This window comes from Ursus americanus, chromosome 10 (assembly GCF_024610735.1).
Source record: "Ursus americanus isolate L20-20 chromosome 10, mUrsAme1.1.p, whole genome shotgun sequence".
In the NCBI taxonomy this organism is placed as follows: domain Eukaryota; kingdom Metazoa; phylum Chordata; class Mammalia; order Carnivora; family Ursidae; genus Ursus; species Ursus americanus.
Genome location: NC_142136.1, coordinates 79,052,600 through 79,078,304, shown reverse-complemented (window position 1 = coordinate 79,078,304; position 25,705 = coordinate 79,052,600). Strand labels below are relative to the sequence as shown.

Genomic DNA, 25,705 nt, shown 5'->3' with positions numbered 1-25,705 from the left:
AGGGTTTTCTTTTTTTTTTTTTAGATTTTATTTATTTATTTGTCAGAGACAGCTTGAGCACAAGCAGGGGGAGTAGCAGGCAGAGGGAGAAGTAGGCTCCCTGCTGAGCAAGGAGCCAGATGTGGGACTTGATCCCAGGACTATGGGATCATGACCTGAGCTGAAGGCAGACGCTTAACTGACCGACCCACCCAAGTGTCCCTCTTTAGGGTTTTCTATATAGAAGATCAAATCATCCATAAACAGAGACATTTTTACTACTTCTTTTCCAATTTAGATGCCTTTTATTTTTCTTTCTTGCCTAACTACTTTGGCTAAGAGTTCTGGTGTATTGACTAGAAGTAGTAAGAGTGGGCAATCTTTGTCTTATTCCTGATCCTGGTGGGAAAACTGCCAACCTGTCACTGTTGAAAATGTTAGCTGTAGATTGGTCATATATGAAAACTATGCTTTTAACATCCTTATTACCTTTGCACCCTTATGTAAACATTTCTATAGGACAAATTTCAAAGAGTGAAACTGCTAGGTCAAGAAATATAAATATATTTCAGTGGGCACTTCCAAATGACCCTAGGAAAAAGTTGTAACAAATTCTATTCCTACTAACTGTAACTATATGGTCACAAAAACTAGATACCTAAATCTTAAATCTCACAAATTTTCTGTTCTCATTCCTTCATCCCCTCACCTTTCTTTTTTTTTTATAGTGAAACATTTAATGTATTTCTATCTTAAGATAAAAAATAATGATGCTTTCCATTACAAATTCTATTTTTTTTAATGATTTTTTATTATATTATGTTAGTCACCATACAGTACATTCCCGGTTTCCGATGTAAGGCTTGATGATTCATTAGCTGCGTATAACACCCACTGCACCATGCAATACGTGCCCTCCTTACTACCCATCACCGGCCTATCCCATTCCCCCACCCCCCTCCCCTCTGAGGCCCTCAGTTTGTTTCTCATAGTCCATAGTCTCTCATGTTTCATTCCCCCTTCTGATTACCCCCTCTTTCTTTATCCCTTTCTTCCCCTACCAATCATCCTAGTTCTTATGTTCCATAGATGAGAGAAATCATATGATAGTTGTCTTTCTCTGCTTGACTTATTTCACTTACCATTATCTCCTCCAGTGCCGTCCATGTTGCAGCAAATGTTGAGAACTTGTTCTTTCTGATAGCTGAGTAATATTCCATTGTATATATGGACCACAACTTCTTAATCCAGTCATCTGTTGAAGGGCATCTCCGCTCCTTCCACGATTTAGCTATTGTGGTCATTGCTGCTATGAACATTGGGGTGCATATGGCCCTTCTCTTCACTATGTCTATATCTTTGGGGTAAACACCCAGTAGTGCAATGGCTGGATCATAGGGTAGCTCAATTTTTAACTTTTTAAGGGACCTCCACACGGTTTTCCAGAGTGGCTGTACCAACTTGCATTCCCACCAACAATGTAGGAGGGATCCCCTTTCTCCACATCCTCTCCAACAATTGTTGTTTCTTGCCTTGTCTATTTTTGCCATTCTAACTGGCGTAAGGTGGTATCTCAGTGTGGTTTTGATTTGAATTTCCTTGATGGCTAATGATTTTGAACATTTTTTCATGTGTCTGTTAGCCATTTGTATGTCTTCATTGGAAAAGTGTCTGTTCATATCTTCTGCCCATTTTTTGATTTGTTTATTTGTTTCTCGCGTATTGAGTTTGAGAAGTTCTTTGTAGATCTTGGATACCAGTCCTTTATCTGTAGTGTCATTTGCAAATATCTTCTCCCATTCCGTGGGCTGCCTCTTAGTTTTTCTGACTGTTTCCTTGGCTGTGCAGAAACTTTTAATCTTGATGAAGTCCCATAAATTCATTTTATCTTTTGTTTCTCTTGCCTTTGGGGATGTGTCATGAAAAAGGTTGCTTTGGCCAATGTCGTAGAGGTTGCTGCCTATGTTCTCTAGAATTTTGATGGGATTCCTGTCTCACATCGAGGTCTTTCATCCATTTGGAGTTTATGTTTGTGTATGGTGTGAGAGAGTGGTCAAGTTTCATTCTTTTGCATGTAGCTGTCCAATTTTCCCAGCACCATTTATTGAAGAGACTGTCTTTTTCCCACCGGATGTTTTTTCCTGCTTTATCAAATATTAGTTGCCCAAAGAGCCGAGGGTCCATTTCTGGGCTCTCTATTCTGTTCCATTGGTCTATGTGTCTGTTTTTGTGCCAGTACCATGCTGTCTTTGTGATCACAGCTTTGTAGTACAGCTCGAAATCTGGCATTGTGATGCCCCCAGCTTTGTTTTTCCTTTTCGACAGTTCCTTGGAGATTCGGGGTCTTTTGTGTTTCCATACAAATTTAAGGACTATTTGTTCCAGTTCTTTGAAATCCCCTCACCTTTCTTAATGACTCGCTATCCTTCTGCTCTTATCTGTATCAGTTCCTTTTCTGTTGTATTGTCATTTCATTACCACCTTGAGTTAAAAGCTTTGTTAAGCTATTTTCAAACTAAGCTATTTTCAAACACTCTGGTTTTCTAATGAATGCAGTCAAGTTGCAAAATGCCCCCAAAAGATTTATAAGCAGTTTACTACTGTCATTCATTTTGCTACAGCAGTTTACATGCTGTCATATCCTATTTGAATTGTTCATACACTGTATGTGGATTTAATATTGCCAGGTAGGAGAGTCTATTATGGACTTTGGTCTAATTCAGTTCTATTATTTCAGAAAATTTTTCTTGTACTGAATTTTTTATAATAATTTTTTATTATGTTATGTTAGTCACCATACAGTATATCCTTAGTTTTTGATGTAATGTTCCATGATTATTTGCATATAACACCCAGTGCACCATGCAATATTGCACTGATTTTCTTAACCACCTTCTTGGGTTCTGTATTTTCCAGACATCAATAATCTTCCTGATAAACTCTTTAAGTCTTTCTAACATAATTCTGATCTTTTCTCTAAATTCTTTAATCTTTTCCCCCTGCTTTCCCTGAGAGTATTCTCAAGTCTTTTTTTCACACCAGTGATTCATTTTTTTAGTTGGGCTTGTACCCCAGGGAAGGAAGCCAAAATTTGCCCCTTTACATTAGATTACAAAATGAATGGCAGATATACCCTATGACAGACCTTGGTTACACAGATGCAAAAGGGCACAGAAGAAACATAAATTCCCTCTCCCACGCAGTTTCTATTCTAATAAAAAGAGACAAACGATGTAAACAAACAGCTGGTTAAATTATGTGTGTATATGTATGATGCAAGGGGAGGTTATAATTTTAAATATGGTAGCCTGGAAAGCATTCCTGGAAAATCCGATTCTGTTTCATGGGTTTTCATTCCCTACAGATGAGGAGCTTTTTCTGAGGCTTATTACATTTTCCTTCTTATTTTTCCTTTACAGTATATTTGCCACACCATTTCTTTGCATCCGGCTCTCAATGAACTGCAAAATGATACCTAAAACTTCTATTTGCTCTCATATAGTATGTTATTTCTTCTTGACACCCTTCCTACCTAATCTGACATCTACTGGTAGCCCCACCTCACTCTATCCCAGCAAAAGTGTGATGACTAGGTGTTACCCTCAATCATTTTTCTGTAATCAGAGAATAATGGTGGGAGAGAAGAAAATTTCTTGTGTCACTGAATAAGTCCTTTTTGAAAAATCTGGCTTCTACACTCGCCTGAGCATATTCTTTTGAATGTCTCATGCTAGGGCTCACTTCATCAGCCACAGAATTATCCTACTCCTGTGAGCTTTGAAGTCTTCCAGTGGCTCTGGAATGACAAGCCCTGGTGGGAACCTTCCACTCTCCACTGAGGTCCCAAGGATATCATATTCTCAAGGGTTTTTCCTTAGCTTTCCCAAAAAGTACCTTACTCCTTTAATCAACATCCTTCCAGACTGTAGAGTATTACCGAAAATTCGCAAGACTTAACTAACTCCTCTTGTTACTGCTTCTGGGAGCCGTGGAGGTAAAGACAGTGAAACATCTCAACACAATCTCTTTTCTTGGCCATTATTCTTTGTAGCTGGTGCTTGAAGCTAAATTCTTAATTTGGCTGTTACTGCTAAAAGGTTTCCCCTTCATTTCACCATTTTTATTCAAAGGACTCAGTTATGGGTTGAATTCTGTCCTCTGCCAAAAAATAAGTTGAAGTCCTAATCCCCAGTACCTTTGACTTATTTAGAAATAAGGTCTTGGAGCACCTGGGTGGCATAGTCGGTTAAGTGTTCAGCTAAGGTCGTGATCTCAGGGTCATGAGATCAAACTCCATTTACGACTCCGTGCTCAGCACAGTGTCTGCTTAAGACACTCTCTCCCTGTCCCTCTGTCCCTTCCCAGGCATATGTTCATTCTCTCTTTTCTGCTCTCTAAAATAAAGAAGTATTTAAAAAAAAGAAGAAGGAAGGAAGGAAGGAAGGAAGGAAGGAAGGAAGGAAGGAAGGTCGGTCTTTACAGATGGACTCAAGATGAGATCATACTGAATTCATGTGGATCCTTCCTCTAATACAGTTGGTGTCCTTATAAGAGAATATCTGGATACAGACACACAGGGAGAATGCCTTGTTACAAGAGAGGTAGAGACTGGACCAATGCAGTGGCAAGCCAAAGAATGCCAAGGATCACCAGCCACAACCCAAACTAGGAAGAAGCAAGGAAGGATTTTACTCAGGAGTCTCAGAGGGAGCATAGCTCTCCTGACATGCTGAGCTCAGACTCCTAGCTTCCAGAACTGTGACAGAATACATTTGTTGTTTTAAGGCACCCAGTTTGTGGCAGCCATGGGAAACCAGTAGTCTCCCATTCTTTACTTTTTTACCTTTCTGAGTCATTTTATTTCAAGTGTGCTTCTTGTTAACAGACTATATACTTAGACTGTATTTTTTACCCAATCTCAGATCTTATTCTTTTTAAGGGGAATTTAAACAGTTCACATTTACTGAGATCATAAACATCATTGGTCTAATTACTGCTAGTTCCAGATATTTTTGCCACTACTTAAAAAAACATTCCATGTGACACCTCAGTGTATAATAGAGCAGAGCAGTTAGGAACAAAGGTCTCTGGAGACAAAGGTTCAAATCCTGAGTCTAGTCTACTAGCTCTAAAATCTTGGGAAGTGTGGTAGGCAGAATGATGCCCACATACTAATCCTGAAAACCTGTGAATGTTACCTCACTGGGCAAAAGGGACTCTACAGCTGTAATTAAGGTTAAGAACCCTTGAGATGGGAAGATTATCCTGGATTACCCAGGTTGGCCCAAACTATTCATTAAGTCCTTAAAAGCATATAACCTTCCCCACCTACAGAGAACCAAAAAGATGACTGCAAGAAAAGGGCATGGCCCAGAAGCCAAAAAACCAGGAAGCTTCTAGAAGCTTAAAAGACAAGCAAACAGATTCTCCCCTAGAGCCTGCCGACACTGTAAGACCCAGTGTTGGACTCCTGACCTTCAGAAATGCAATCATAAATTTGTATTGTTTGAAGCCAGTAAACTCAGGGTAATTTATTACAGAAGCATTAAAAAAGTGATATATGGGGGTGCCTGGGTAGCTCAGTCGGTTAAGCATCTGCTTTCGGCTCAGGTCATGATCTCAGGGTCCTGGGATCAAACCCCACATCGGGCTCCCTGCTCAACAGGAAGGCTGCTTCTCCCTCACCCTCTGCCATTCCCCCTACTTGTGCTCTTTCTCTCTCCTCTCTCTGTCAAATAAAAAAAAATCTTTTAAAGAAAAAAAAAAAGAAGAAAAGAAAGAAAAAATAAACTGGTATAGGAAGTTACTTAACCTCACTAAGCCTAAGTTTTTCATGACAAGAACAGCACCTACCTTATAAGATATGGTGAGGATTAAGTAGCATATATAAAGCAGTTAACATAGTGCCTAGTGCCAAGTAAATGTTCAATATACATGTTTAAATAGTTAAGTAGTAATAATATAGGTCCAGTTTATTAAAAAGTACCAAACTGGCTTTACATGTGGTCATTTCTCCATCAGTCTATAGGAAAGCTGTATCTCTTCCAGAAAGTATCATTTAAGATTCACTGATATAAATCAGAACAGTGTAAAAAAGCAGCTATATATGGGATTTAAAATAAACTCTGTGAGTTTAGCATGGAACAAACGTGTATACTGAAGATAAACATATATGTGAAATGTGGAGAAGGCACCCTGACAAACTGACCTGGACTGTAAGAATACAGTCACCTACATATAAATGTTTTACTATAAATGAATATTACAATAATCTGTTACTGAATTCTTACAGCGTCCAGAGTTCTCATAAGAGTGGTACAGAGCAGCCAGGAAAAAAAAATTCTTCCCCTCCCAATTTTTTTTTTTGAGAGAGAGAGAGGGGGAGCGTGCTTGTGCTTGGGCAGAGAGAGGGGGAGAGAGAAAATCTTATGCAGGCTCCATGCCCAATGTGGAGCCCAATGCAGGGCTCGATCTCATGACCCTGAGATCATGACCTTAGCCGAAATCAAAAGTCAGATGCTTAACCGACTAAGTCACCCAGGCACCCCCCCCACCTCCAAATTGTATTTCATCAGTGTCTTCAAGATTCTGATCCAACTTCACCGCCAATGTTAACAGGTGTGAAGTGATAAAGCTTGGCTTTCTTGTGGCTCTACATCCCTTCTTCAGAGACAGCAAATGGAGCAAGAACCACCAAGGGAAGGAAAAGACTGCGTAATAGAGATGTCAGTGCTCTTTTAAAAGAAATTTACATAAAAAGAACAAGATTTAAGAACCCATTCAACTATGCCCATTACCCAGTGTACATCTAGTAATGAAAAAGAGTGCAAAGTGGCTATATACTAATACTTTGTCACTCCCACTATAATGGGATCTCGCCTCCACAGCTCTGGAGAAACAGAAACTAGGACAAGGGTTATTAGGCATGGAATAAGGCCCTGCTATATTTGTTTCACACATCCTCTGGAGTCACTTATTCTGCTGCCTGAAGGAAAACTCCATTCTCATTCTTTTCCCTTGCTGATAACTGGAAATAAAAACACAACACTTTTTAAATTAAACACATAAAAACCCAAAACTTACAAACAATCATCTGTGCTTTCTGCACAAAGACTGACAGTTTTCCCATCTCGGCAAACAATCTGTAGCATACAGTCTTTTGGCTTCCCATCTGGAGGCTGAATATCTGTGAAAAATAAGTAGAATAATGGAATATTTATATGATTTTTTAAGGACTCATTCTTACCTAACAGCTCAGATAAGCAAAGGACCAGGATTTCAGAACATTTAAATAACAAAACATCTTTGTCCTGCTCTACAGAACCAAGCACATAAATCACAACTCTGTTTCAATTAAACTTTCTGCAGGAGGGGCACCTGGGTGGCTCAGTCAGTTAAGTGTCTGTCTTCAGCTTGGGTCACGTTCTCAGGGTCCTGGGATGGAGCCCCCATCAGGCTCCCTGCTCAGTGGGGAGTCTGCTTTTCCCCGCCCTCCCCCCCCCAACTCATGCGCTATCTCCCTCCCTCTCAAATAAATGAATAAATAAAAACTTTAAATAAACAAACTTCCTGCAGGAAGAACAAGCAGGCCCCTTCTAGAGGGCAATCCATATACGGAGATGTATAGAACAGCCCAGATATTAGAAGAATAAGCCCCAAACATTAAAAAGCATTACTGAGCATCAGATAACAGAATACTTATGGCTTTTATTCACAGGAAATATTAAACTGAAAATATTAAACTGAAATATTAAACTGAAAATATTAAAGTGAAAATCATACTTTTAAAGTAGCTCTGTGTACCAAGAAATAAGGTCTACCATATTTGAGCCTGGTTTAGGTAGCTATTTCGAAAGCTAGTCCATGGACACTTGTGTTTCAAGAACTAACACGCAGGGGCAAGACGTTACGACAACAATGGTTACTACAAGGAGATATGCCATTTGTAACCCTTTAATTTGAAAACTATTATATAGGAGCAGGACATTTCAAACATCAATGTTTACTAAAACAGACTCTTTATTCCAAATAGAAACAGAGCTAATAAACAGGGAAGTCTACATATACCTTAATTAGAAATAGAGAAGTCTATACTTATTAAAAATCTATTCCTTTAAAATGAAGATAAGGAATAACTCGAGGAAATCAAGGCATCATGGATTTTTAAGTAACTGACTGGTGGTATCATCAATAAGATGCCTGTTACTACCTAGGATGGTTCCCTCCTTCTTGGGTATCCCAGCACTCTGGTTGTTCTACACAACTTTCTCCATGACAGAGCAAGGAATGTGGACTGCTGGGGCTGATTCAGATGAGAAAATTAATCTGCCCCAACCACACGATTCATGATCCAAGTGTATGGGTGCCCACTGTGGCTACCTCCCTTCTTCGATGAAAGATAAAACCCTTCTTTGGTCTGTCAATGAAGGCAAAATGAGTAAGGAAGATAATTCAACTCCCACCAAGAATGGGGAAGGGTAGAGGACAGAGCCAGACTCACTTACCCCGACACTCATGCCCGGTACGGATATTGATGCAGTCCACTGGCATATGGACCTTATCCTCAACACTCTGCCGAGTCTGATCATCATAATAGATCAGGTGACCATCTGACCACAGGTCAAACCAATTCTTCTTCCAACGCTTCAAAATAGTACCTGAAAAAAATGAAAACGTTGGTTTTGAGCCAAAAAAGCAAGGACTTTATCCTCTAGTTCACAGGTAATTGAAACAAAGGAAACTTTCCTCTGGCCCCATAAGTATACATGCATACAGTTGCCCAGAGCACTACATCAAAATGGAGACGAAAGCAGACTCCAATGGCACAAACACCCATGCTTGTACCAGGCTACATGCCGCTTACACTAAAGATACTAAGAATGCTGTAACTTAATAGTCCCAATTTTTTTTTTAAAGTTCCGTAAGACCTTGATTTTGATAACAAGTGTTGGTGAGGATGTAGAGAAAAAGAACCCTCATGCTGGTGGGAATGTAAATTGGTCAGCCACTGTGGAAAACAGTATGGTTGTTCCCCAAAAAATTAAAAATAGAAATACCATATGGTCCAATAATTCCACTACTACTTACCCAAAGAAAACAAAAACACTAATTCAAAAACATACAGGCACCATGTTTAATGCAGCATTATTTACAATAGCCAAGATATGGAAGCAACCTAAGTTGCTAAGTGTCCATCAATAGACAAATGGATAAGGAAGATGTGATATTTATATACAATATTATGTAGTCATAAAAAAGGATGCGATTGTGCCATTTGTGATGACATGGATGGACTTAGAAGGTATTATGCTAAGTGAAATAAATCAGACCGAGAAAGACAAATACCATATGATTCCACTCATGTGGAATCTAAAAAAAAAAAAAAAAAAGAATAAACAAACATTAAAAGCAAAAACAGACACATAAAAGGTTGCCAGATGGGAGGGGGTGGGAGGGATGGACAAAACAGGGTAAGGGTAGTTGGAGATAGAGGCTTCCGGTTATGAAATGAATAAGTCATGGGAATAAAAGGCACTGCATAAGAATACAGTCAATGATATTGTAATAGTGCTGTATGGAAACAGATGGCAGCTACGCTTGTGATGAGCATAGCATAACAGAGTTGTACACCTGAAACTAATGCAACATTTTGTCAACTATACTCAAAAAAAAAAAAAAACCAATAAATAAATTAATAAATAAATAAATCCTTCATTTTAAGCTAATGAAACATCTAATATTTAATTTTCCACGTAGTTTATCTTCAGTTTCCCAGTAGTATTTAACTTCGCTAGACTGATCAGAGAACACTGGACTGTGAAGTCTCTATATACAAAGAACAATAACACCCTCCTCTTTTGAAAAAGTTTGCCCGTTTCTCGAAGAGCTTTCACATATACTCTTCTCTAACATTCACCGTCCCTTAAAGCCCATGGCGTGGGAGGGTCTCCCTGCCTCGGACAGATGCAGAAGCAGGTTCAGAGGGGCGCCTGGGTGGCACAGCGGTTGGGCGTCTGCCTCCGGCTCAGGGCGTGATCCCGGCGTTACGGGATCGAGCCCCACGTCGGGCTCCTCCGCTATGAGCCTGCTTCTTCCTCTCCCACTCCCCCTGCTTGTGTTCCCTCTCTCGCTGGCTGTCTCTCTCTCTGTCGAATAAATAAATAAAATCTTTAAAAAAAAAAAAAAAAGAAAAAAAAAAGAAGCAGGTTCAGACACTGGGTGTACCTACAGTCAGGACACTGACTCCCACCCTGTGTGCATCTGTCCTGCTACTCACACGTCCCTATCAGTTTAAGAAATTCACCCTATCATTTGTAATCTTGGCCTAGACACTTAACTTTATGAAACTCAAATATCCCTGTCAGCCAAAAAGGAAAACTAAAAAGCCAAGTCAGTCACCCCTGCTCCTTCCTCACACCCAGACAGTACCTACCACTTCCTTTGTTCCTGTAGATCACCCTTCCTAGCCATCGTGCACAAATCCCACTCCATGTACCTCTCCTTATGCTCCCATAGCCACTACTGGTGTTTTTTTTTGTTTGTTTTGTTTTTTTTATTTTAATAATGATTTTTTATTATATTATGTTAGTCACCATACAGTACATCCCCAGTTTCCGATGTAAGGCTCGATGATTCATTAGTTGTGTATAACACCCAGTGCACCATGTAATATGTGCCCTCCTTACTACCCATCACCAGTCTATCCCATTCCCCCACCCCCCTCCCCTCTGTAGCCCTCAGTTTGTTTCTCATAGTCCATAGTCTCTCATGTTTCATTCCCCCTTCTGATTACCCCCCCTTTCTTTATCCCTTTCTTCCCCTACTGATCATTCTAGTTCTTATGTTCCATAGATGAGAGAAATCATATGATAGTTGTCTTTCTCTGCTTGACTTATTTCACTCAGCATTATCTCCTCCAGTGCCGTCCATGTTGTAGCAAATGTTGAGAACTCATTCTTTCTGATTGCTGAGTAATATTCCATTGTATATATGGACCACAACTTCTTAATCCAGTCATCTGTTGCAGGGCATCTCGGCTCCTTCCACGATTTAGCTATTGTGGACATTGCTGCTATGAACATTGGGGTGCATATGGCCCTTCTCTTCACTACGTCTGTATCTTTGGGGTAAACACCCAGTAGTGCAATGGCTGGATCATAGGGTAGCTCAATTTTTAACTTTTTAAGGGACCTCCACACGGTTTTCCAGAGTGGCTGTACCAACTTGCATTCCCACCAACAATGTAGGAGGGATCCCCTTTCTCCACATCCTCTCCAACAATTGTTGTTTCTTGCCTTGTCTATTTTTGCCATTCTAACTGGCGTAAGGTGGTATCTCAGTGTGGTTTTGATTTGAATTTCCTTGATGGCTAATGATTTTGAACATTTTTTCATGTGTCTGTTAGCCATTTGTATGTCTTCATTGGAAAAGTGTCTGTTCATATCTTCTGCCCATTTTTTGATTTGTTTATTTGTTTCTCGTGTGTTGAGTTTGAGAAGTTCTTTGTAGATCTTGGATACCAGTCCTTTATCTGTAGTGTCATTTGCAAATATCTTCTCCCATTCCGTGGGCTGCCTCTTAGTTTTTCTGACTGTTTCCTTGGATGTGCAGAAACTTTTAATCTTGATGAAGTCCCATAAATTCATTTTATCTTTTGTTTCTCTTGCCTTTGGGGATGTGTCATGAAAAAGGTTGCTTTGGCCGATGTCGTAGAGGTTGCATAGCCACTACTGGTGTTAACGAAATATGCACCATATCAGCCTTCCAAATTTCTTTAACCACTATCAGGCACTCTCCTTGCTAAGATGGGCATCCACAGCACTGTCCCAAACTGATAAATAAGTGACATCAGCATCCATTTGATTGGCAGCCCGTGAGCTGTACAAAAACTACAAAATAGAGCCACCCAAACACATAGTTGGAGAATCACCAGATTAGGGAGTTCTACCCAAGTATCTCACCTGCCACCAAAGCCCTGACTACAGATTCCCAAATTAGGCTGTCCTCCAGTGTAGCAATGACAAAAAAAGGAATCCTCCAGACCGCTTTGCATACATGTAACCATCTGTGTACCTCTGCTACCCCGAGAATAGAATACATCTCACCTCTTCTTACTTTATTAGGATAGTTCTGATTTTTGCAAAGGAAAATTAACCCACACACTGGAAGATGGGGAAATGGAGTAAGTCTTCTGAATATACACTTCAAGACTGCCATGGACCAGGACACTAGAAAAGTCTGTACAACTTATTTAAAAGACATTTATTTTGTGTATGTCATCACGTTAGGCATTGATAGGAAGAGACAAAAAATAGTCAAAATGGTCCCTGTTCACTTATGTTGACAGAACATTTACATTGAGTCATGTTGGAGAAAGGAAAGCTTGTCCTCAAACAAGGGTGCAACAAAGCCTAAAGAGAAAACCAGAGGATATCCAAAGGGCCAGGAAAGGAAGGTACATCCTCAAGGTCCAAGCAAGCCTCTCCACATCCCCTGACAATTTAGGGAAGGATGGGATCACAAAACCCAAAACATAGAAACTTATACAAAGACTGGGGCTAGGCTCCAATACGCCAGGACTTTCTTTTTAAAGCCAACACTGCTCTACCTATTCTTAGAATACAGAACTGTCACACACCTTGAAAGGACACCTGGTTCAGCTCCAGGTCTGGGAATGTACAACTAGTGACAGGACAAATAAGCTGAAGGCTTGCCTCCTGGTAGAAAGTGTGTCAATGCTGAAATGACACATTCTTGAATCTGAATACAGGTTTGCCACCCACAGTGTTAAGTTACCTAATATCACTAAAACTCAATTTCTACAACTAGAAACCAGGATAATGCCACCTACCTCATAGAGCTGCTGTGATAAGTACATAACCCCCTGCTCATGCATTCTCTCTCTCTCTCTCTCTCTCATGCTGACTCTCTCTCCTTCTCTCAAATAAATAAAATCTTAAAAAAAAAAAAAAAAAAAACAAGAAAAACAAAAAACCCTGATTCTCTTCTGCAGAGTCCTTTTGGAGATCCAAAGACTAGTTTTAGATATACTCACTCCCTCAAGTCAAATCTTCATCTCTATAATTAAAGTCTCCAGTATTTCAGAATCTTTGTCATTGTTTGATCCCCAAAGAAGACAGGCATTTCCCACAGAGACAGCAATACCTCCATGCTAATATGTCAAAGTTCAGCTTGGTTACATTCAAGCAGGGACTCGAGTCAGCCATGAGTACTAGAGCACACTAGTGAGAAAAAGAAAAACCAGCAGGGATTACCACGATTCCCCGGTTTCTGTCAAGGCAGCAGCCAAGAAGGAACTCTGTGTGAGCAGAAACAGAGTTCACAGAGCTGTAAAAATTTCCCAGAGGAAATCCAGAGCAACACATTAATAAGATTTTGACATTTGTTTTTAAATGCAATCTGTTTCAGCAAAAGAAATAAACATGTACCCTAAGGCAACACTAAACCCAATCCAACAGGCTCATGTTCTGTACTTACTCTGTCGCAGCAACCATCCACTCTTCACAAATGCCATTTTTCCACCTATAAAAGAAACAGCCAGGTTCAAAGTTATAAAAAAGAATGGCCCATACAAGCTGTTTTTCACTCACAACACTTCTGACACCAAACACGTGGGGTCTTTCCACATTAACAACCAATTCTCCAAATCTCAGGACAACAACTAGATGTCTACTGATTCAACTTGATTCCGACCTGGAATTAGCATCAGACCCCACAGGTTAAGGGCTCAGTTCCACAAGAGTGCTCGCACTTTATAAACAAGTTCTGAGTCTCCAGTATTTCTGACCTACAAACTGCGGGTTCCCACAACCTCTCCTCAAATTTGATAATTTTGCCAGAATGGCTCACAGAACTCAAGACAGCATTTTACTTACCATTTCCTGTTTCTTATAAAGGCTACACTCAGGAAAAGCCAGATGGAAGAGATGAACAGAGCAAGGTAAGGGTGGGCCTTTCATGCCTTATCTAGGCACACTGCCCCCTCCCAGCACCTCCGTGTGATCATTAACCCAGAAGCTCTCAGAACCCTGGCATTTAGGGGGTTTAAGGCGGTTACATTAGGTAGGCATGACTGATTACATTACTGACCACTGGTGACTGAACTTAATCCCCAACCTCTTTCCATCCCTGCAAGTCCAGGGATGGGGCTGAAAGTTCTAACCTTCTAATCACAAGGTTAATTTCCCAGGCAATCAGCCCCATCCTAAAGTTATCTAGGGGCCCACCAAGAGTCAGCTCATTAGCATAAACTTAGATATGGTTGAAAGGGGCTTATTATGAATAACAAGATACTCTTAGCACCTCTAGCTCAGGAAATTCCAAAGGTTTTAGAAGTTCACATATTTCTTGTTATATCACAAAATCACAGCCATCTTATCTATCTCTCCATCCTGATCTCTTTCTGCGTCAGCTGAAGAAGGCACTAAAGCAGTTTTACCTCACTGGCCATCTGGCACTTACCTAATACCTCCTCAGTAGGGCCAATACAACCCCTCGCCCCACCTCCTACCTTCCCTGCCCCCAACTCTAGGCTTTCGGCCCACCTTACTAAATCTAATACCACACAACAGGCATAAGGCAGCCCAGGAACACTAAGATTCAGCTCTGTCAAGGACTTGTGGCTTCTCCTAACATGCCCAGTGTCCTGGGGCTCTGGGGTCCACTGCCTCAGCTTTATACCCGGTGTGCCCAGTCAAATTCACACAGCCCAGTCAGATGTTGACTGGTGTCAACAGACTGAGAGGCCTGGTCAGAGAGAATTCCAGAAGTTAAGAAAAAGTGTGATAAATTTAACTCCATTAAAATAAAAATCTGAGCGGCAAAAAAGTCAAAAAGACAAAAGATTAAGAAAAAACATTTACAACTTATGACAGCAATGAGTTAATTTCCTGCACGTACAAAGCTTGTCACATGTAACAGAAATGACAATCATCTGGCAGTTCACAAGAAAAGAAACATTAATGGGCAATAAATTTGTAAGATATTCAATTTCTCTCTCAATTCAACAGACAAAATTCAAAACACGAGCTAACGATATTACCTATCAGACGGGCACAAATGAAAAAAAACTATGATACCCAGAAAGGAGTAAGCATGACGGTGGGAATGAAAACTGTTGCAAACTTCTAAGAGGAGGATTTGACATCTATCAAAATTTTAAATGTTTGTAAACTTTGGGGAGCCTGAGTGGCTCAGCTGGTTAAGTGTCTGCCTTTGGCTCAGGTCATGATCCCAGGGTCCTGGGATCAAGTCCTGCCATCAGGCTCCCTGCGGAGAAGCTTGCTTCTCCCTCTGCCTCTGCCTTTCTCTCTCTGTCTCTCATGAATAAATAAAATCTTAAAAAAAAAAAAAAGTTCATAAACTTTGACCCAGAGATTTCACCATTACTAGGATTATACCTCACTGCTACATGTGCAGAGGTCTACCAACAAATCTGTATATTCATGGCAATGTTGCTTATACTGCAAAACACTAGCCCCAACCAAAGTGATCCACATCAGAAGGTGGCTCAAAGGGTACTTCCACACAGGACAGATAGAAGAGTGTGTGCTGACACCTGCACAACTGTTTTGGGGAAGGAATCACAGAAACTCTTAACCACATGTATCTCAGAGGAGAGAAATGAGGCAATGCTGTATCAGAAAAGAAGGTGACTAGGGGCGCCTGGGTGGCATGGTCGGTTGAGCATCTGACTCTTGGTTTTGGCTCAGAGACTGAGCTCAGGGTTGTGAGATGGAGCCCCTCATCAGGCTCCACATGCAGTGAGGAGTCTGCTTGATACTCTCTCTCCCTCTCTCTGCCCCACCAACAACCCTTCACATGCATGAGTGTTCTCTAAAATAAATAAATCTTTAAAAAAAAAAAAGAAAAGGTGACTATTCAGTCCTCTTACACATTTCTTTCTATTAATACTTAAATTTTTAAAAAATTTGCATGTATGATATCTTTTCTTTAATCAACAGATTTTAGGAGCCCCTAGTTGGCTCAGTTGGTAAAACATGCGATACTTGATCTCGGGGTTGTGAGTTCAAGCCCTACGTTGGGAATAGAGGTATCTAAAATTGTTTTTTTAATTAAAAAAATAGGGGCGCCTGGGTGGCTCAGTCAGTTAAGCATCTGACTTCGGGTGAGGTCATGATTTTAGGGTCCTGGAATCAAGCCCCAAGTCAGGGTCCCCGCTCAGTGGGGAGTATGTTGTCCCTCTCCCCTTGCCTCTGCCCCTCCCTTGCTTGTGCTCTCTGTATCTCTCTCTCAAATAGGTAAACAAAATCTTAAAAAAAAAAAAAATAGATCTTACTTGGAGAGTTTATTTGGACCAATTTTGTTTTCTACTTTAGCATTTTTAGGTATTTTCTTTAAGGGTTGGATGGTTAGCAAAACAGAGGTCCCCAAGTGGGGCACCTGAAAAGAACAAATCAGTCCTCCCCCCTTTAATTTTTCCCATATCTAAGTATGATTAAATTCTCATCATTCTCCAACCTTTACAAAAAGAGCTAACAAGCTTGGTTCATCCTATACTCCAGCACCTCCAAAATCTCGTACTCTGAAGGTTCTTAATGTCCTTGTGATTTCTGCCAACTCATGCTATCTGCCCTCTCCAAGAAAGGAAATAAGTTTTTCATCTTTCCCCATTTTTCTCCCACAGTCAGGTAAACTAGAAACAGAAAGGCAGTCTCCCCTTTTTCCCAGTGGATGTGCATGCTGCTCACTGCTGACTGGAGGGGACTAGCCCAAGTGCCACCGACTGGAGGGCTAACACAACTTGTCACTGATCAGGAAACCCACCCTAATCCAAGGCTCTCTGTGAGGCAAATTGGCAATCTATTATTTAAACTGGGTTGAACTGGTTTCCTAAACTTGCAGCAAAAAAAAAAAAAAAAAAAAAGGAAAAAAAAAAACCCACAAAACCTTGCAACCTAAAACAATCATTTACTTCCAAATGGACACCATCATATTTTCATCCAACAAATACTGAGTGCTAATGTGTGCCCAACCTTGTAGTAGGCACAAGGACACATCAGTGACCAAACCAAAGTCCCTGTTTTCATGTAGCTTACACTGTAGTAAAAGCAACAGATTAAACTTATAAATTAAAAAGATGGGTGATGCAATGTTATAGACAGCATCACATCTTTATAGTGGCGTTATTACCCTCATAACATAAAACAGTATTCATTCACACCAAACCCTGAATAATTATACTAAAAGTGTCCTATCATCATCATAACGTGAATTCTCAATCTGTATTTCATGTGAAAAAGAAAATGTCTGGGTATAGGCCAAAAAATCATTAGCAGTATTGGGAGCAAGCAAGTCACAATACAATACAATAAAACCCGCTGAAATGCTATCATATAACTTCGCTGGTACTTGATCAGTTGGTGGTTGTGTAAAAATGTGGAGGAACAGAAAGGAGTTTCCTGAACTTTTGTGGTGATTTTTTATACTCTTTTATGATTCTTGATATCAATTTGTCTCTATTTGCTGTCATTCATAATAGCTAAAATGTCAGACCACTGTTGACACTGATAAGAACAGTTACTCAAAGATCTTTTAAGAACTTGAGTCCAACAAATTTACATACCTGTAAAATTAATAACATTACCACCCATGAAGAGTGAAAAAGAGAGTTCAAGCTAAAACCTTAAGGACCTAGAGATTTCCTATTATCAACAAATTGTATGGGTCAATATCTGAGTTGCCAGATACTGTACCTATATTCCCTTTGGTACTTACCTGCTGGGAGGCTGAGTTTTACTTTTCAGGTACCTGGGGCTCAAGGTATGTCAACATGAGGAAACAGAACAGCTTGGGACTCAATACCAGGCCATTTTGAGAAAAAAATTCAAAAACAAAAAAATACATGGAGGTTAAAGAACATCCTACTAGGGGCGCCTGGGTGGCACAGCGGTTAAGCGTCTGCCTTCAGCTCAGGGCGTGATCCCGGCGTTATGGGATCGAGCCCCACATCAGGCTCCTCCGCTATGAGCCTGCTTCTTCCTCTCCCACTCCCCCTGCTTGTGTTCCCTCTCTCGCTGGCTGTCTCTGTCTCTGTCAAATAAATAAATGAAATCTTTAAAAAAAAAAAATCCTACTAAAGAATGAATGGGTCAAACAGAAATTAAAGATGAATTAAAAACTATATCAAAGCAAACGATAATAAAAACACAACAGTCCAAAACCTCTGGGACGCAGCCAAGGCGATCTTAAGAGGAAAGGATATGGCAATACAGGCCTTCTTCAAAAAGCAAGAAAAGTTTTTTTTGTTGTTGTTTTGTTTTTTTAAAGATTTTATTTATTTGACAGAGAGAGACACAGCAAGAGAGGGAACACAAGCAGGGGGATCAGCAAAGGGAGAGGGAGAAGCAGGCTTCCCGCCAAGCAGGGAGCCCAACGTGGGGCTCAATCCCAGGACCCCGGGATCATGACCCAAGCCGAATGCAGATGCTTAACGACTCAGCCACCCAGGCACCCCGGAAGAAAAGTTTCAAATACACAACCTACTAAAGGAGCTGGATAAATAACAGCAAATAAAGCCTAAATCCGGCAGGAGAAGAGAAATAATAAAGATGAGAGCAGAAATCGATACAGAAATCAAAAAAGAAAAAAAAACGGAACAGAACAATGAAACTAGGAGCTGGTTCTTTGAAAGAATTAATAAGATTGATAAACCCCTAGCCAGACAGATGAACATAGGATAAGGGAAGGTAAAAGAAAAGAAAAACAGAGAGGGAGCCAAAGCATAAGAGACATGGAACTCTAGGAAACAAACTGAGGGTTGCTGGAGGGGAGGTGGGTGGGAGGATGGGGTAACTTGATGAGGGGAGCACTGGCTGTTATATGCAACTGATGAATCACTAAATTCTACCCCTGAAACTAATAATACGCTATATGCTAACTGAATTTAATTTAAATTTAAAAAGTTAAATTAAAAAAAAAAAAGCTTCTATACTCAAGGGGACATCATCATCTTTGATGTGCCTATATAAAACTATTAGAGATAGAGAAAATTAGATCATTACAAGGTTGAAAGAAATTTAAACTGGAATTAGCAACAGAAAATCATGTGTTTTTTGGGGTTTTTGCTTTTAAGTAGATTCCCGGCCCAGTATCTCAGAGCACAACACAGGGGTGAACTCATGACCCTGAGATGGAGACCTGAGCTGAGATCAAGAGTCAGACGCTTAACCGACTAATCCATGCAGGCACCTGGAAACTCATGACTTCTTGAAAAGGGGTAATTCTTCTGTGGACTCAAGTAGCTTCTTATCTGGTATCATTCTATCTGTAGTCATTGTGTGGAACAATCTCACATGCACCCCTGTGTCCAGATTTTTATCTCTGATACTGGTCTTCTCTAAAAGGAGCCAATGCTCCTTGAAAATGAGCTGGTTACAATTTAGGACAGGAAACCACATGTGCCTACTATCAAAAAGCAAAGATGCTTACAGGAACGCCTTTAGAAAAGATAAAGAAGCCAGCCAGCTGAAGGAAGGGCATCTGAAAATGGCCAAACTGAAAACAATAATTATATTTCATTAGAACAACCAAGAATGAAAGCCATCCCAAGTATAAAATGATGAGTAAAACCAAATACACTATGGAATGCGTTAAGAGAAAATACACAATTTCCAATGGGAGTTCGGATTTCACACAACTGGAGGTGGAGGTAGGGGGGGTTTCAAAAAATGTTGAAATACTTTGATTTGTATACCTTCGCCTCACTAGATAATTCAAATGGTTATTATGGTAATAGTAAGAGATATTTGTTGTGTTTAGTAAGATGCTACAATTTCTTTTATAACAAAAAGTCTGGACTTCTGAGTTAAGGACTCAAGTGTACAAAACTTATGAAGTAAAGAAGACTAGAGGAATAGGCTTTGAACCAGCCTAAAACTTAGGCGGCTGGGGAGAAGGATGTTCAGGAAACGAACCTTGGATTCACACCCTCAGGAATACACTGAGTTTGGTTACTTGCACTTGTTGGGCAGGCACTTACAAGTCACCCTCCAGAAAAGTCAAAAGAAACCAAAAAAAGATTAAAGCCCCATGATAATAAAAGCCTCCTGAAGCCCCTTGTGAGATCTTCACTCTAACTGGGCCATAGCATCCACCACAGCACTTCTTTTTGGGGGACTGAGGCCAGGGCATTTTGCCATCTAGCAGAAACTGCAAGGTGGGCACTCATCTGAATGCAGGAAAACAAGTTCTCTTCTTTTTTTTTTTTTTTTAAGATTTTATTTATTTATTTATTTGACAGAGAGAGAGAGAGAGACAGCCAGCGAGAAAGGGAACACAAGCAGGGGGAGTGGGAGAGGGAGAAGCAGGCTTCCAGCAGACGCGCCTGCGCAGGGCTCGATCCCAGAACGCCGGGATCACGCCCTGAGCCGAAGGCAGACGCTTAACGACTGAGCCACCCAGGCGCCCCAAACAAGTTCTTTATCTCCACTAAAGAGACGTGTGTTCTTTGTGCCTACTAGCCTCTTCCGTCAGGCATCACTCTGGTATCATGACCACCACACGAAGCATACTGCCTCATCAGCCTTAGTCTCAGCCTCCAAAGCAAGAGAACCCTTGCCTCTGGCTCCCAACCCATAAGCAACATGTAACACAATACAGACCCCCCACATTGGGCCCTATAAATAATACACCAAGGGCAACAAGTCCTAAATAAGCAGCTGCCATCAACTGCTCCTTAAATGACCCACCTCACCAAGCTGGACTGCAGATACATCTTTCTATTTAGAGTCTGTACCCTCCCAGGCTCTTGAATCCTAACCACAAAACAAAAGAGGAAGGGACATTATCTGTATCACTCAGCCTACTTGCCCTCTGCCTTACAGAGCACTCACATGCCACTGCCTAAAAGTGGCACCCTGCTCATCAGCCTAGCCCAATTCCTGATCCCTGATCCTGCTAGCCTGTCCTGCCTTGAGATTACCTGGAAACAGTGCTCAGAAGGGAAAAACAAAAAAAAGCAGACTTTAAACATCCTTCTTTTCATTTTTCCCTCTGTGTTCAACAGAAATATTACATAAATATGTAAAATCCATATTTCTTGTCACTAAACACTGGAATTCACAGGAGAGTTATTTCTAAGAGAGAAGACACAACAGTAATATTAAAATGAGGATCCAAGACAAAAGATATACTGATAATGTCCAGATCACCCGTGCTGGTGACTGCTTCGCTTTTTTCAACATTACTGATGGGTTATAAGGAGCACGAACAACTAACTCTGCTCCCTCTTGAAATGCAACTAAAATGAGTTAAGAGGAAAACAAGGCATAATCCACAAAGACAAAGACACCAACAGCAGAGACAAAAGCAGATGACCCATGTTCAAATCCTGCCTCACATAAATAAACAGGCAAGAGGGGCATGGGTTGGGAAATAAATAAGTAAGTAAATAACCCTGGTCAAGTTACATAACTTTTCCAAGCCTTAGTTTCTTGATCTAGACAATGAGAATACCAACACCTACCTGATAGATATTTGCAAAACTGGGTGAAATAACATGTGTTTGGCATAGTGCCTGACATTTACTAAAACTCAAGAAATGGGACCTGCTCACACAGCAATTATTACCAGTATTACTTCGTCACTAGCTACCTGACTAAAATTTGCCCAAAACATTCCAGAAGACAGAAGCACATTAGGCAGCTACTCAAATGGCTTAGGATATCTAACAAATTAAGATGCCCTTGAAGGTCAAATCTGAACACATATACACTAGAAGTAAAAGCAAACAATAAACAAAAAATCTCCCAGAATACATAACCAAATCCATCTCTTAAGGAACAGGAATATTTCTTTGCCTTACCTTGCTGAATTCCACATCACTTCATAACTTATTTCAACATTTCACTATTTATATCCTGGAGCAAGATCTATTGCATAAACTAAAACTCATCACATAGAAATCCTGCTGTCCATCTCTAGACAATAAAACACCAGCAAACTAGTTGCAAAATATGCACATTACTCACATGCCAGTAAACCTATAGGAAGTTTTTAAATATAAATCATATTCAACAATTCAAATTAGTTTAATGTGAGCTGAAATCATTTTAAAAACATTGAATCCAGGGGTGCCTGGGTGGCTCAGTCGGTTAAGCGTCCAACTCTTGGTTTCAACTCAAGTCCTGATCTCAGGGTCATGAGACTGAACCCCATGTGGGGCTCTGCACTCACAAGGAATCTGCTTTAGATTCTTTCTCCCTTCCCCTCTGGCCCTCCCCCGCTTCATGCGTGCCCGCACTCTCTAAAAAAAATAAATAAAGTATTTAAAAACAAAACATAACACTGAATCCAAAAGAGATCAATTTAACAGGTGGATAGAATATTGCCTTTGGAATCTGGCAGTTCTGAGCTCTACCTTTTACTAATTGATTTGACTTTGAGCACAATACCAAACCTCCCAAGTCTCATTTTTCTTACCTATATAACAAGACATTGCTAGTTATCTTGTGGGGTTGGTGTGAAAATTAACTGAGATAATATGCCCAAAGAACCCTGTGGGAGGCGCTCCAAAAGAGAGAACAGCTGTAATTACGATTTTTTCTAAGAACTGCAATTCAGGGCTGTCTACAACTGACTCACTCACAATACCCTTGTTTCTCTAGCTAGCTCTCTCTGTACTTTAAGTGTAAAAGTTACTACCTTATCAAAGGGGGGAAAACTTCTTCAAAAATAATGTAAGAGCACCTTGCTGGCTTCGTGAGTAGAGCTTGCCACTCTTGATTGTGAGTTTATGTCCCACACTGGGTGTAGAGATTACTTAATAATAAAGTCTTTAGGGGTGCCTGGATGGCTTAGTCAGTTAAGTGACCGACTCTTGGTTTCGGCTCAGGTCGTGATCTCATGGGGTGTGAGACTGAGCCCTGCATTAGGCTCTGCGTGCTTAGCGCAAAGTAGGCTTGAAGAATAAATAAATCTTTAAATAAAATCTAAAAAAAAAAAAAAAGAATGATACTGTAAAGGACTGTAAAGGCAACAAGAATTCCCAAGCATCTCTAAATACAGGGGACAAGAACTGGGTGACCCGTCATCATTTAGAAGTCAGTTCATATGTAGCACTGGCCACTGCCAGGTTAGCAACTAGTTCTCAATAACAAGCCTAATACAAGCACTCATCAAAGGGCAGACACACTGGACAGGCAAGAAAGTTCAACTTTCTGTCCCCATGATCAAATTCAGAAGCAAACATGCAACCAAGAAAACATGACTAGCCCACTTTTTGTAATATGTTTAATAGTTTTTACTCTCTGCAGCTTTTCATAGTTACAGACACTAATAAGTTTTAATTTCTTTAGACGTCTAGTAAGAAAGAAAAAAGGCAGAGCTAAGGAGAAAGAAATGAAATTATTAATGTAGGGTGGCAAGCTGGGAAGCACAGCTAAGTTTCTAGAGGGAATCAGAAAAATCCTCTATCTTCCAGAGGAATGACTATCAAACCAAGAGTGCTATCTGGTTATTCTACAGAATGATGTACATATTTCATAAATTGAGTCCTTGAGATTATTAGGAATTTTACCTACAGAATGTGCCAATGCAATTAAAAACATGCCAGTGAAGAATCTCTGTCAGGTTCTGAGTTCTTTTCTGCAGCCTCCTTTAGGAAGCGTTTATTGAACACTATGTTGTCTGCAAGGCCCATCCTGCAACATTTTGGACTCCTGCTCTCAGTGATCAGTATGCTGGGGAGGGGCAGAGGAAGCCAAGTATAGAAATCGCTAACAGGAAAAGTAAACTCCAGGCATTCTCTTCCCATGTATAGGTTGGCCCATAAGAGAGCCCGGCTGCACAATCACATATATTTTGGTCATTTGTTGGACAAATAATGACAGCCATAAGTAAACAGGCAGCTGACAGTCCCCGCTCGGCCCTAATTCCCCTAATCCCCCTTGTGACTTCAGGCAACTCACTTTCTGCACTGGCAATGGTTTCCTCAAAGACCACGAGACCCAGGAACTTTCCTCCCTTTCGAAATAAACGCTCCTGCCTCGGGCAGTGGCTCCGCCCTGTCCTAGTCAGAAGAGGAACTCAAAAACAAAAAACCCCTTAGGTTCCAGGAGACAATAGCGTTGGGAATTAACCACGTTCCTCTAAATTTCTTGACAGCACACACTTGACGTCACACCTCATTCCCTCCATCCACCCTGAAAAACAGGAACTTACTATTCCTTCATTTTTATGAAACCTCTTCTATGTAAATTACTCTACATTTGAGATAAAAACAAAAAACTCTACGCCGACAAAAAATAAAAACCCTGGGCTCCGGGGTTCCCGATGCGGCTGAGTGAAAGGCTGAAACGTGAAAAAGATAATGAATGTACAACCAAAAGTCCTAAGACTAGCCACTGCAAAGCCAGGGTAAGTGAAACGAAGCGAGGGCCAGTCGCACCCGCGAGTCCACAGCTTCAACGCCGCTCGGAATTCCTAAGGGGAGTGCGATCTCGGTGCCGGCAAGGGCAGAGACCAGGCACTGGGAGACCCGTGCCGACGGTAAGGTGGCGGGCCGGCGGGGAGCACCTGCGGGAACGGGGGCAGCAGCAGAAGAACTGGGGGGGGGGGGGCTGGGGGGCTCTAGGGGAGGTTCTGGATGGGCGGGCACCAGAGAGGGGAGAAGGGGTGTGGGCCGGAGATCGCCTTAGAGGGGCGCAGAGAGGGTGGCGCTAGAGGAGGCTCCACAGGGGCCTGGGAGGGAAGGGACGCTGACCCGCAGGAGGGTCCTCTCGGAGGAGTGCAGGGCTGGGAGGCTCTGGAGGGGCCAGTACCAGGGAGGGGAGGCGGCGCGGGCAGAGGACAGTCCTCCCAGAGTGACTTGGGGCTGGGCCGCTCCAATCTGGCCGAAGCCGGGAGGGTCCGCTCTGAGTGGCGCGGGTGGGAGGCTCTAGGGAAGGCTGTGGAGGGGCCGACACCGGGGAAGAGAAGAAGGTGGCCCGGGGAGGGGGGGTGGCGAGTGGACGGCGTTGGAGATGGCTGGAATCTACGCCGGGGAGGGGCGGGCCGCGGGCTGGAAGCGGGGGGGGGGGGGTCCTCTTGGAGGGGTGCGGGGCTGGGCGGCTGTACGGGAAGTTCTGCAGGGACCTACACCCGGAAAGGGGAGGGCGCACGGAGCGGGGAGACTCGAGCCGAGGCTCTCCAAGGACCGACGCCGGAGAGGGGCGGGACGCGGGTCGAGAGGGGATCTTCTCGGAGGGGTGCGGGGCTGGGCGGCTCTAGGAGAGGCTCCAGAGGAACCAACTCTGGGGGCTGGGGAGCAGAAGGGGGCCTGGGGCAGCGCGGACGGAACGGACACATTTACCTACAAACTCTCGGGCCGCCGCCGCGGAGCACCGAAGCCGGGCGCGGGAGCACAAGGACGCAGCTGGGGTTCCTCGACTCCGACTGCCTCACGTTTACGTCCGGGCCGCTGTCCAACGCCACACCGCCCCGACGCGCATGCGCCCGGCCGCGCGGGGCATGCTTGGAATAGTCGCGGGAGCCATCGCGGAACCTGGGTAGTCGCAGGAGGAAGAGGAGGGTCTTGAGGCGTCCTCAACTCTGCTTACGTGGAGGTTTAATTTTCAACTGAAAAGGAATTGTTTGCATCTTGGTCTTCGTCCAAATGCCATCCTCCAATAAAAGGAGCCAGGGCTCTTTAGAAAAATGAATGGGTCTAGAGCTGTGGCAGGGAAAGTACAACCTCAGTCTGGAGCCT

At 41.9% G+C, this 25,705-nt stretch overlaps 1 protein-coding gene across 4 annotated transcripts in view; it reads right to left on the bottom strand.

Moving 5' to 3' along the window:
* PLEKHB2 (pleckstrin homology domain containing B2) overlaps positions 1-25,458 on the bottom strand; it is a 62,905-nt gene extending 37,447 nt beyond the window's left edge. For 2 of the 4 annotated variants that reach the window (XM_045797170.2, XM_045797171.2), the window contains exons 1-4: positions 25,310-25,458; positions 13,477-13,521; positions 8,484-8,636; positions 7,063-7,165 (exon numbers count right to left, since the gene is read on the bottom strand). In XM_045797170.2, coding sequence (XP_045653126.1) covers positions 7,063-7,165; positions 8,484-8,636; positions 13,477-13,513 — 293 coding nt within the window. In that variant the 5' untranslated portion in view covers positions 13,514-13,521; positions 25,310-25,458. Of the gene's footprint in view, positions 1-7,062; positions 7,166-8,483; positions 8,637-13,253; positions 13,298-13,476; positions 13,522-25,309 lie in introns of all 4 variants that reach the window. The other 2 variants (XM_087865254.1, XM_087865253.1) reach the window with 2 other exon arrangements.
* Positions 25,459-25,705: the final 247 nt, after the last annotated feature.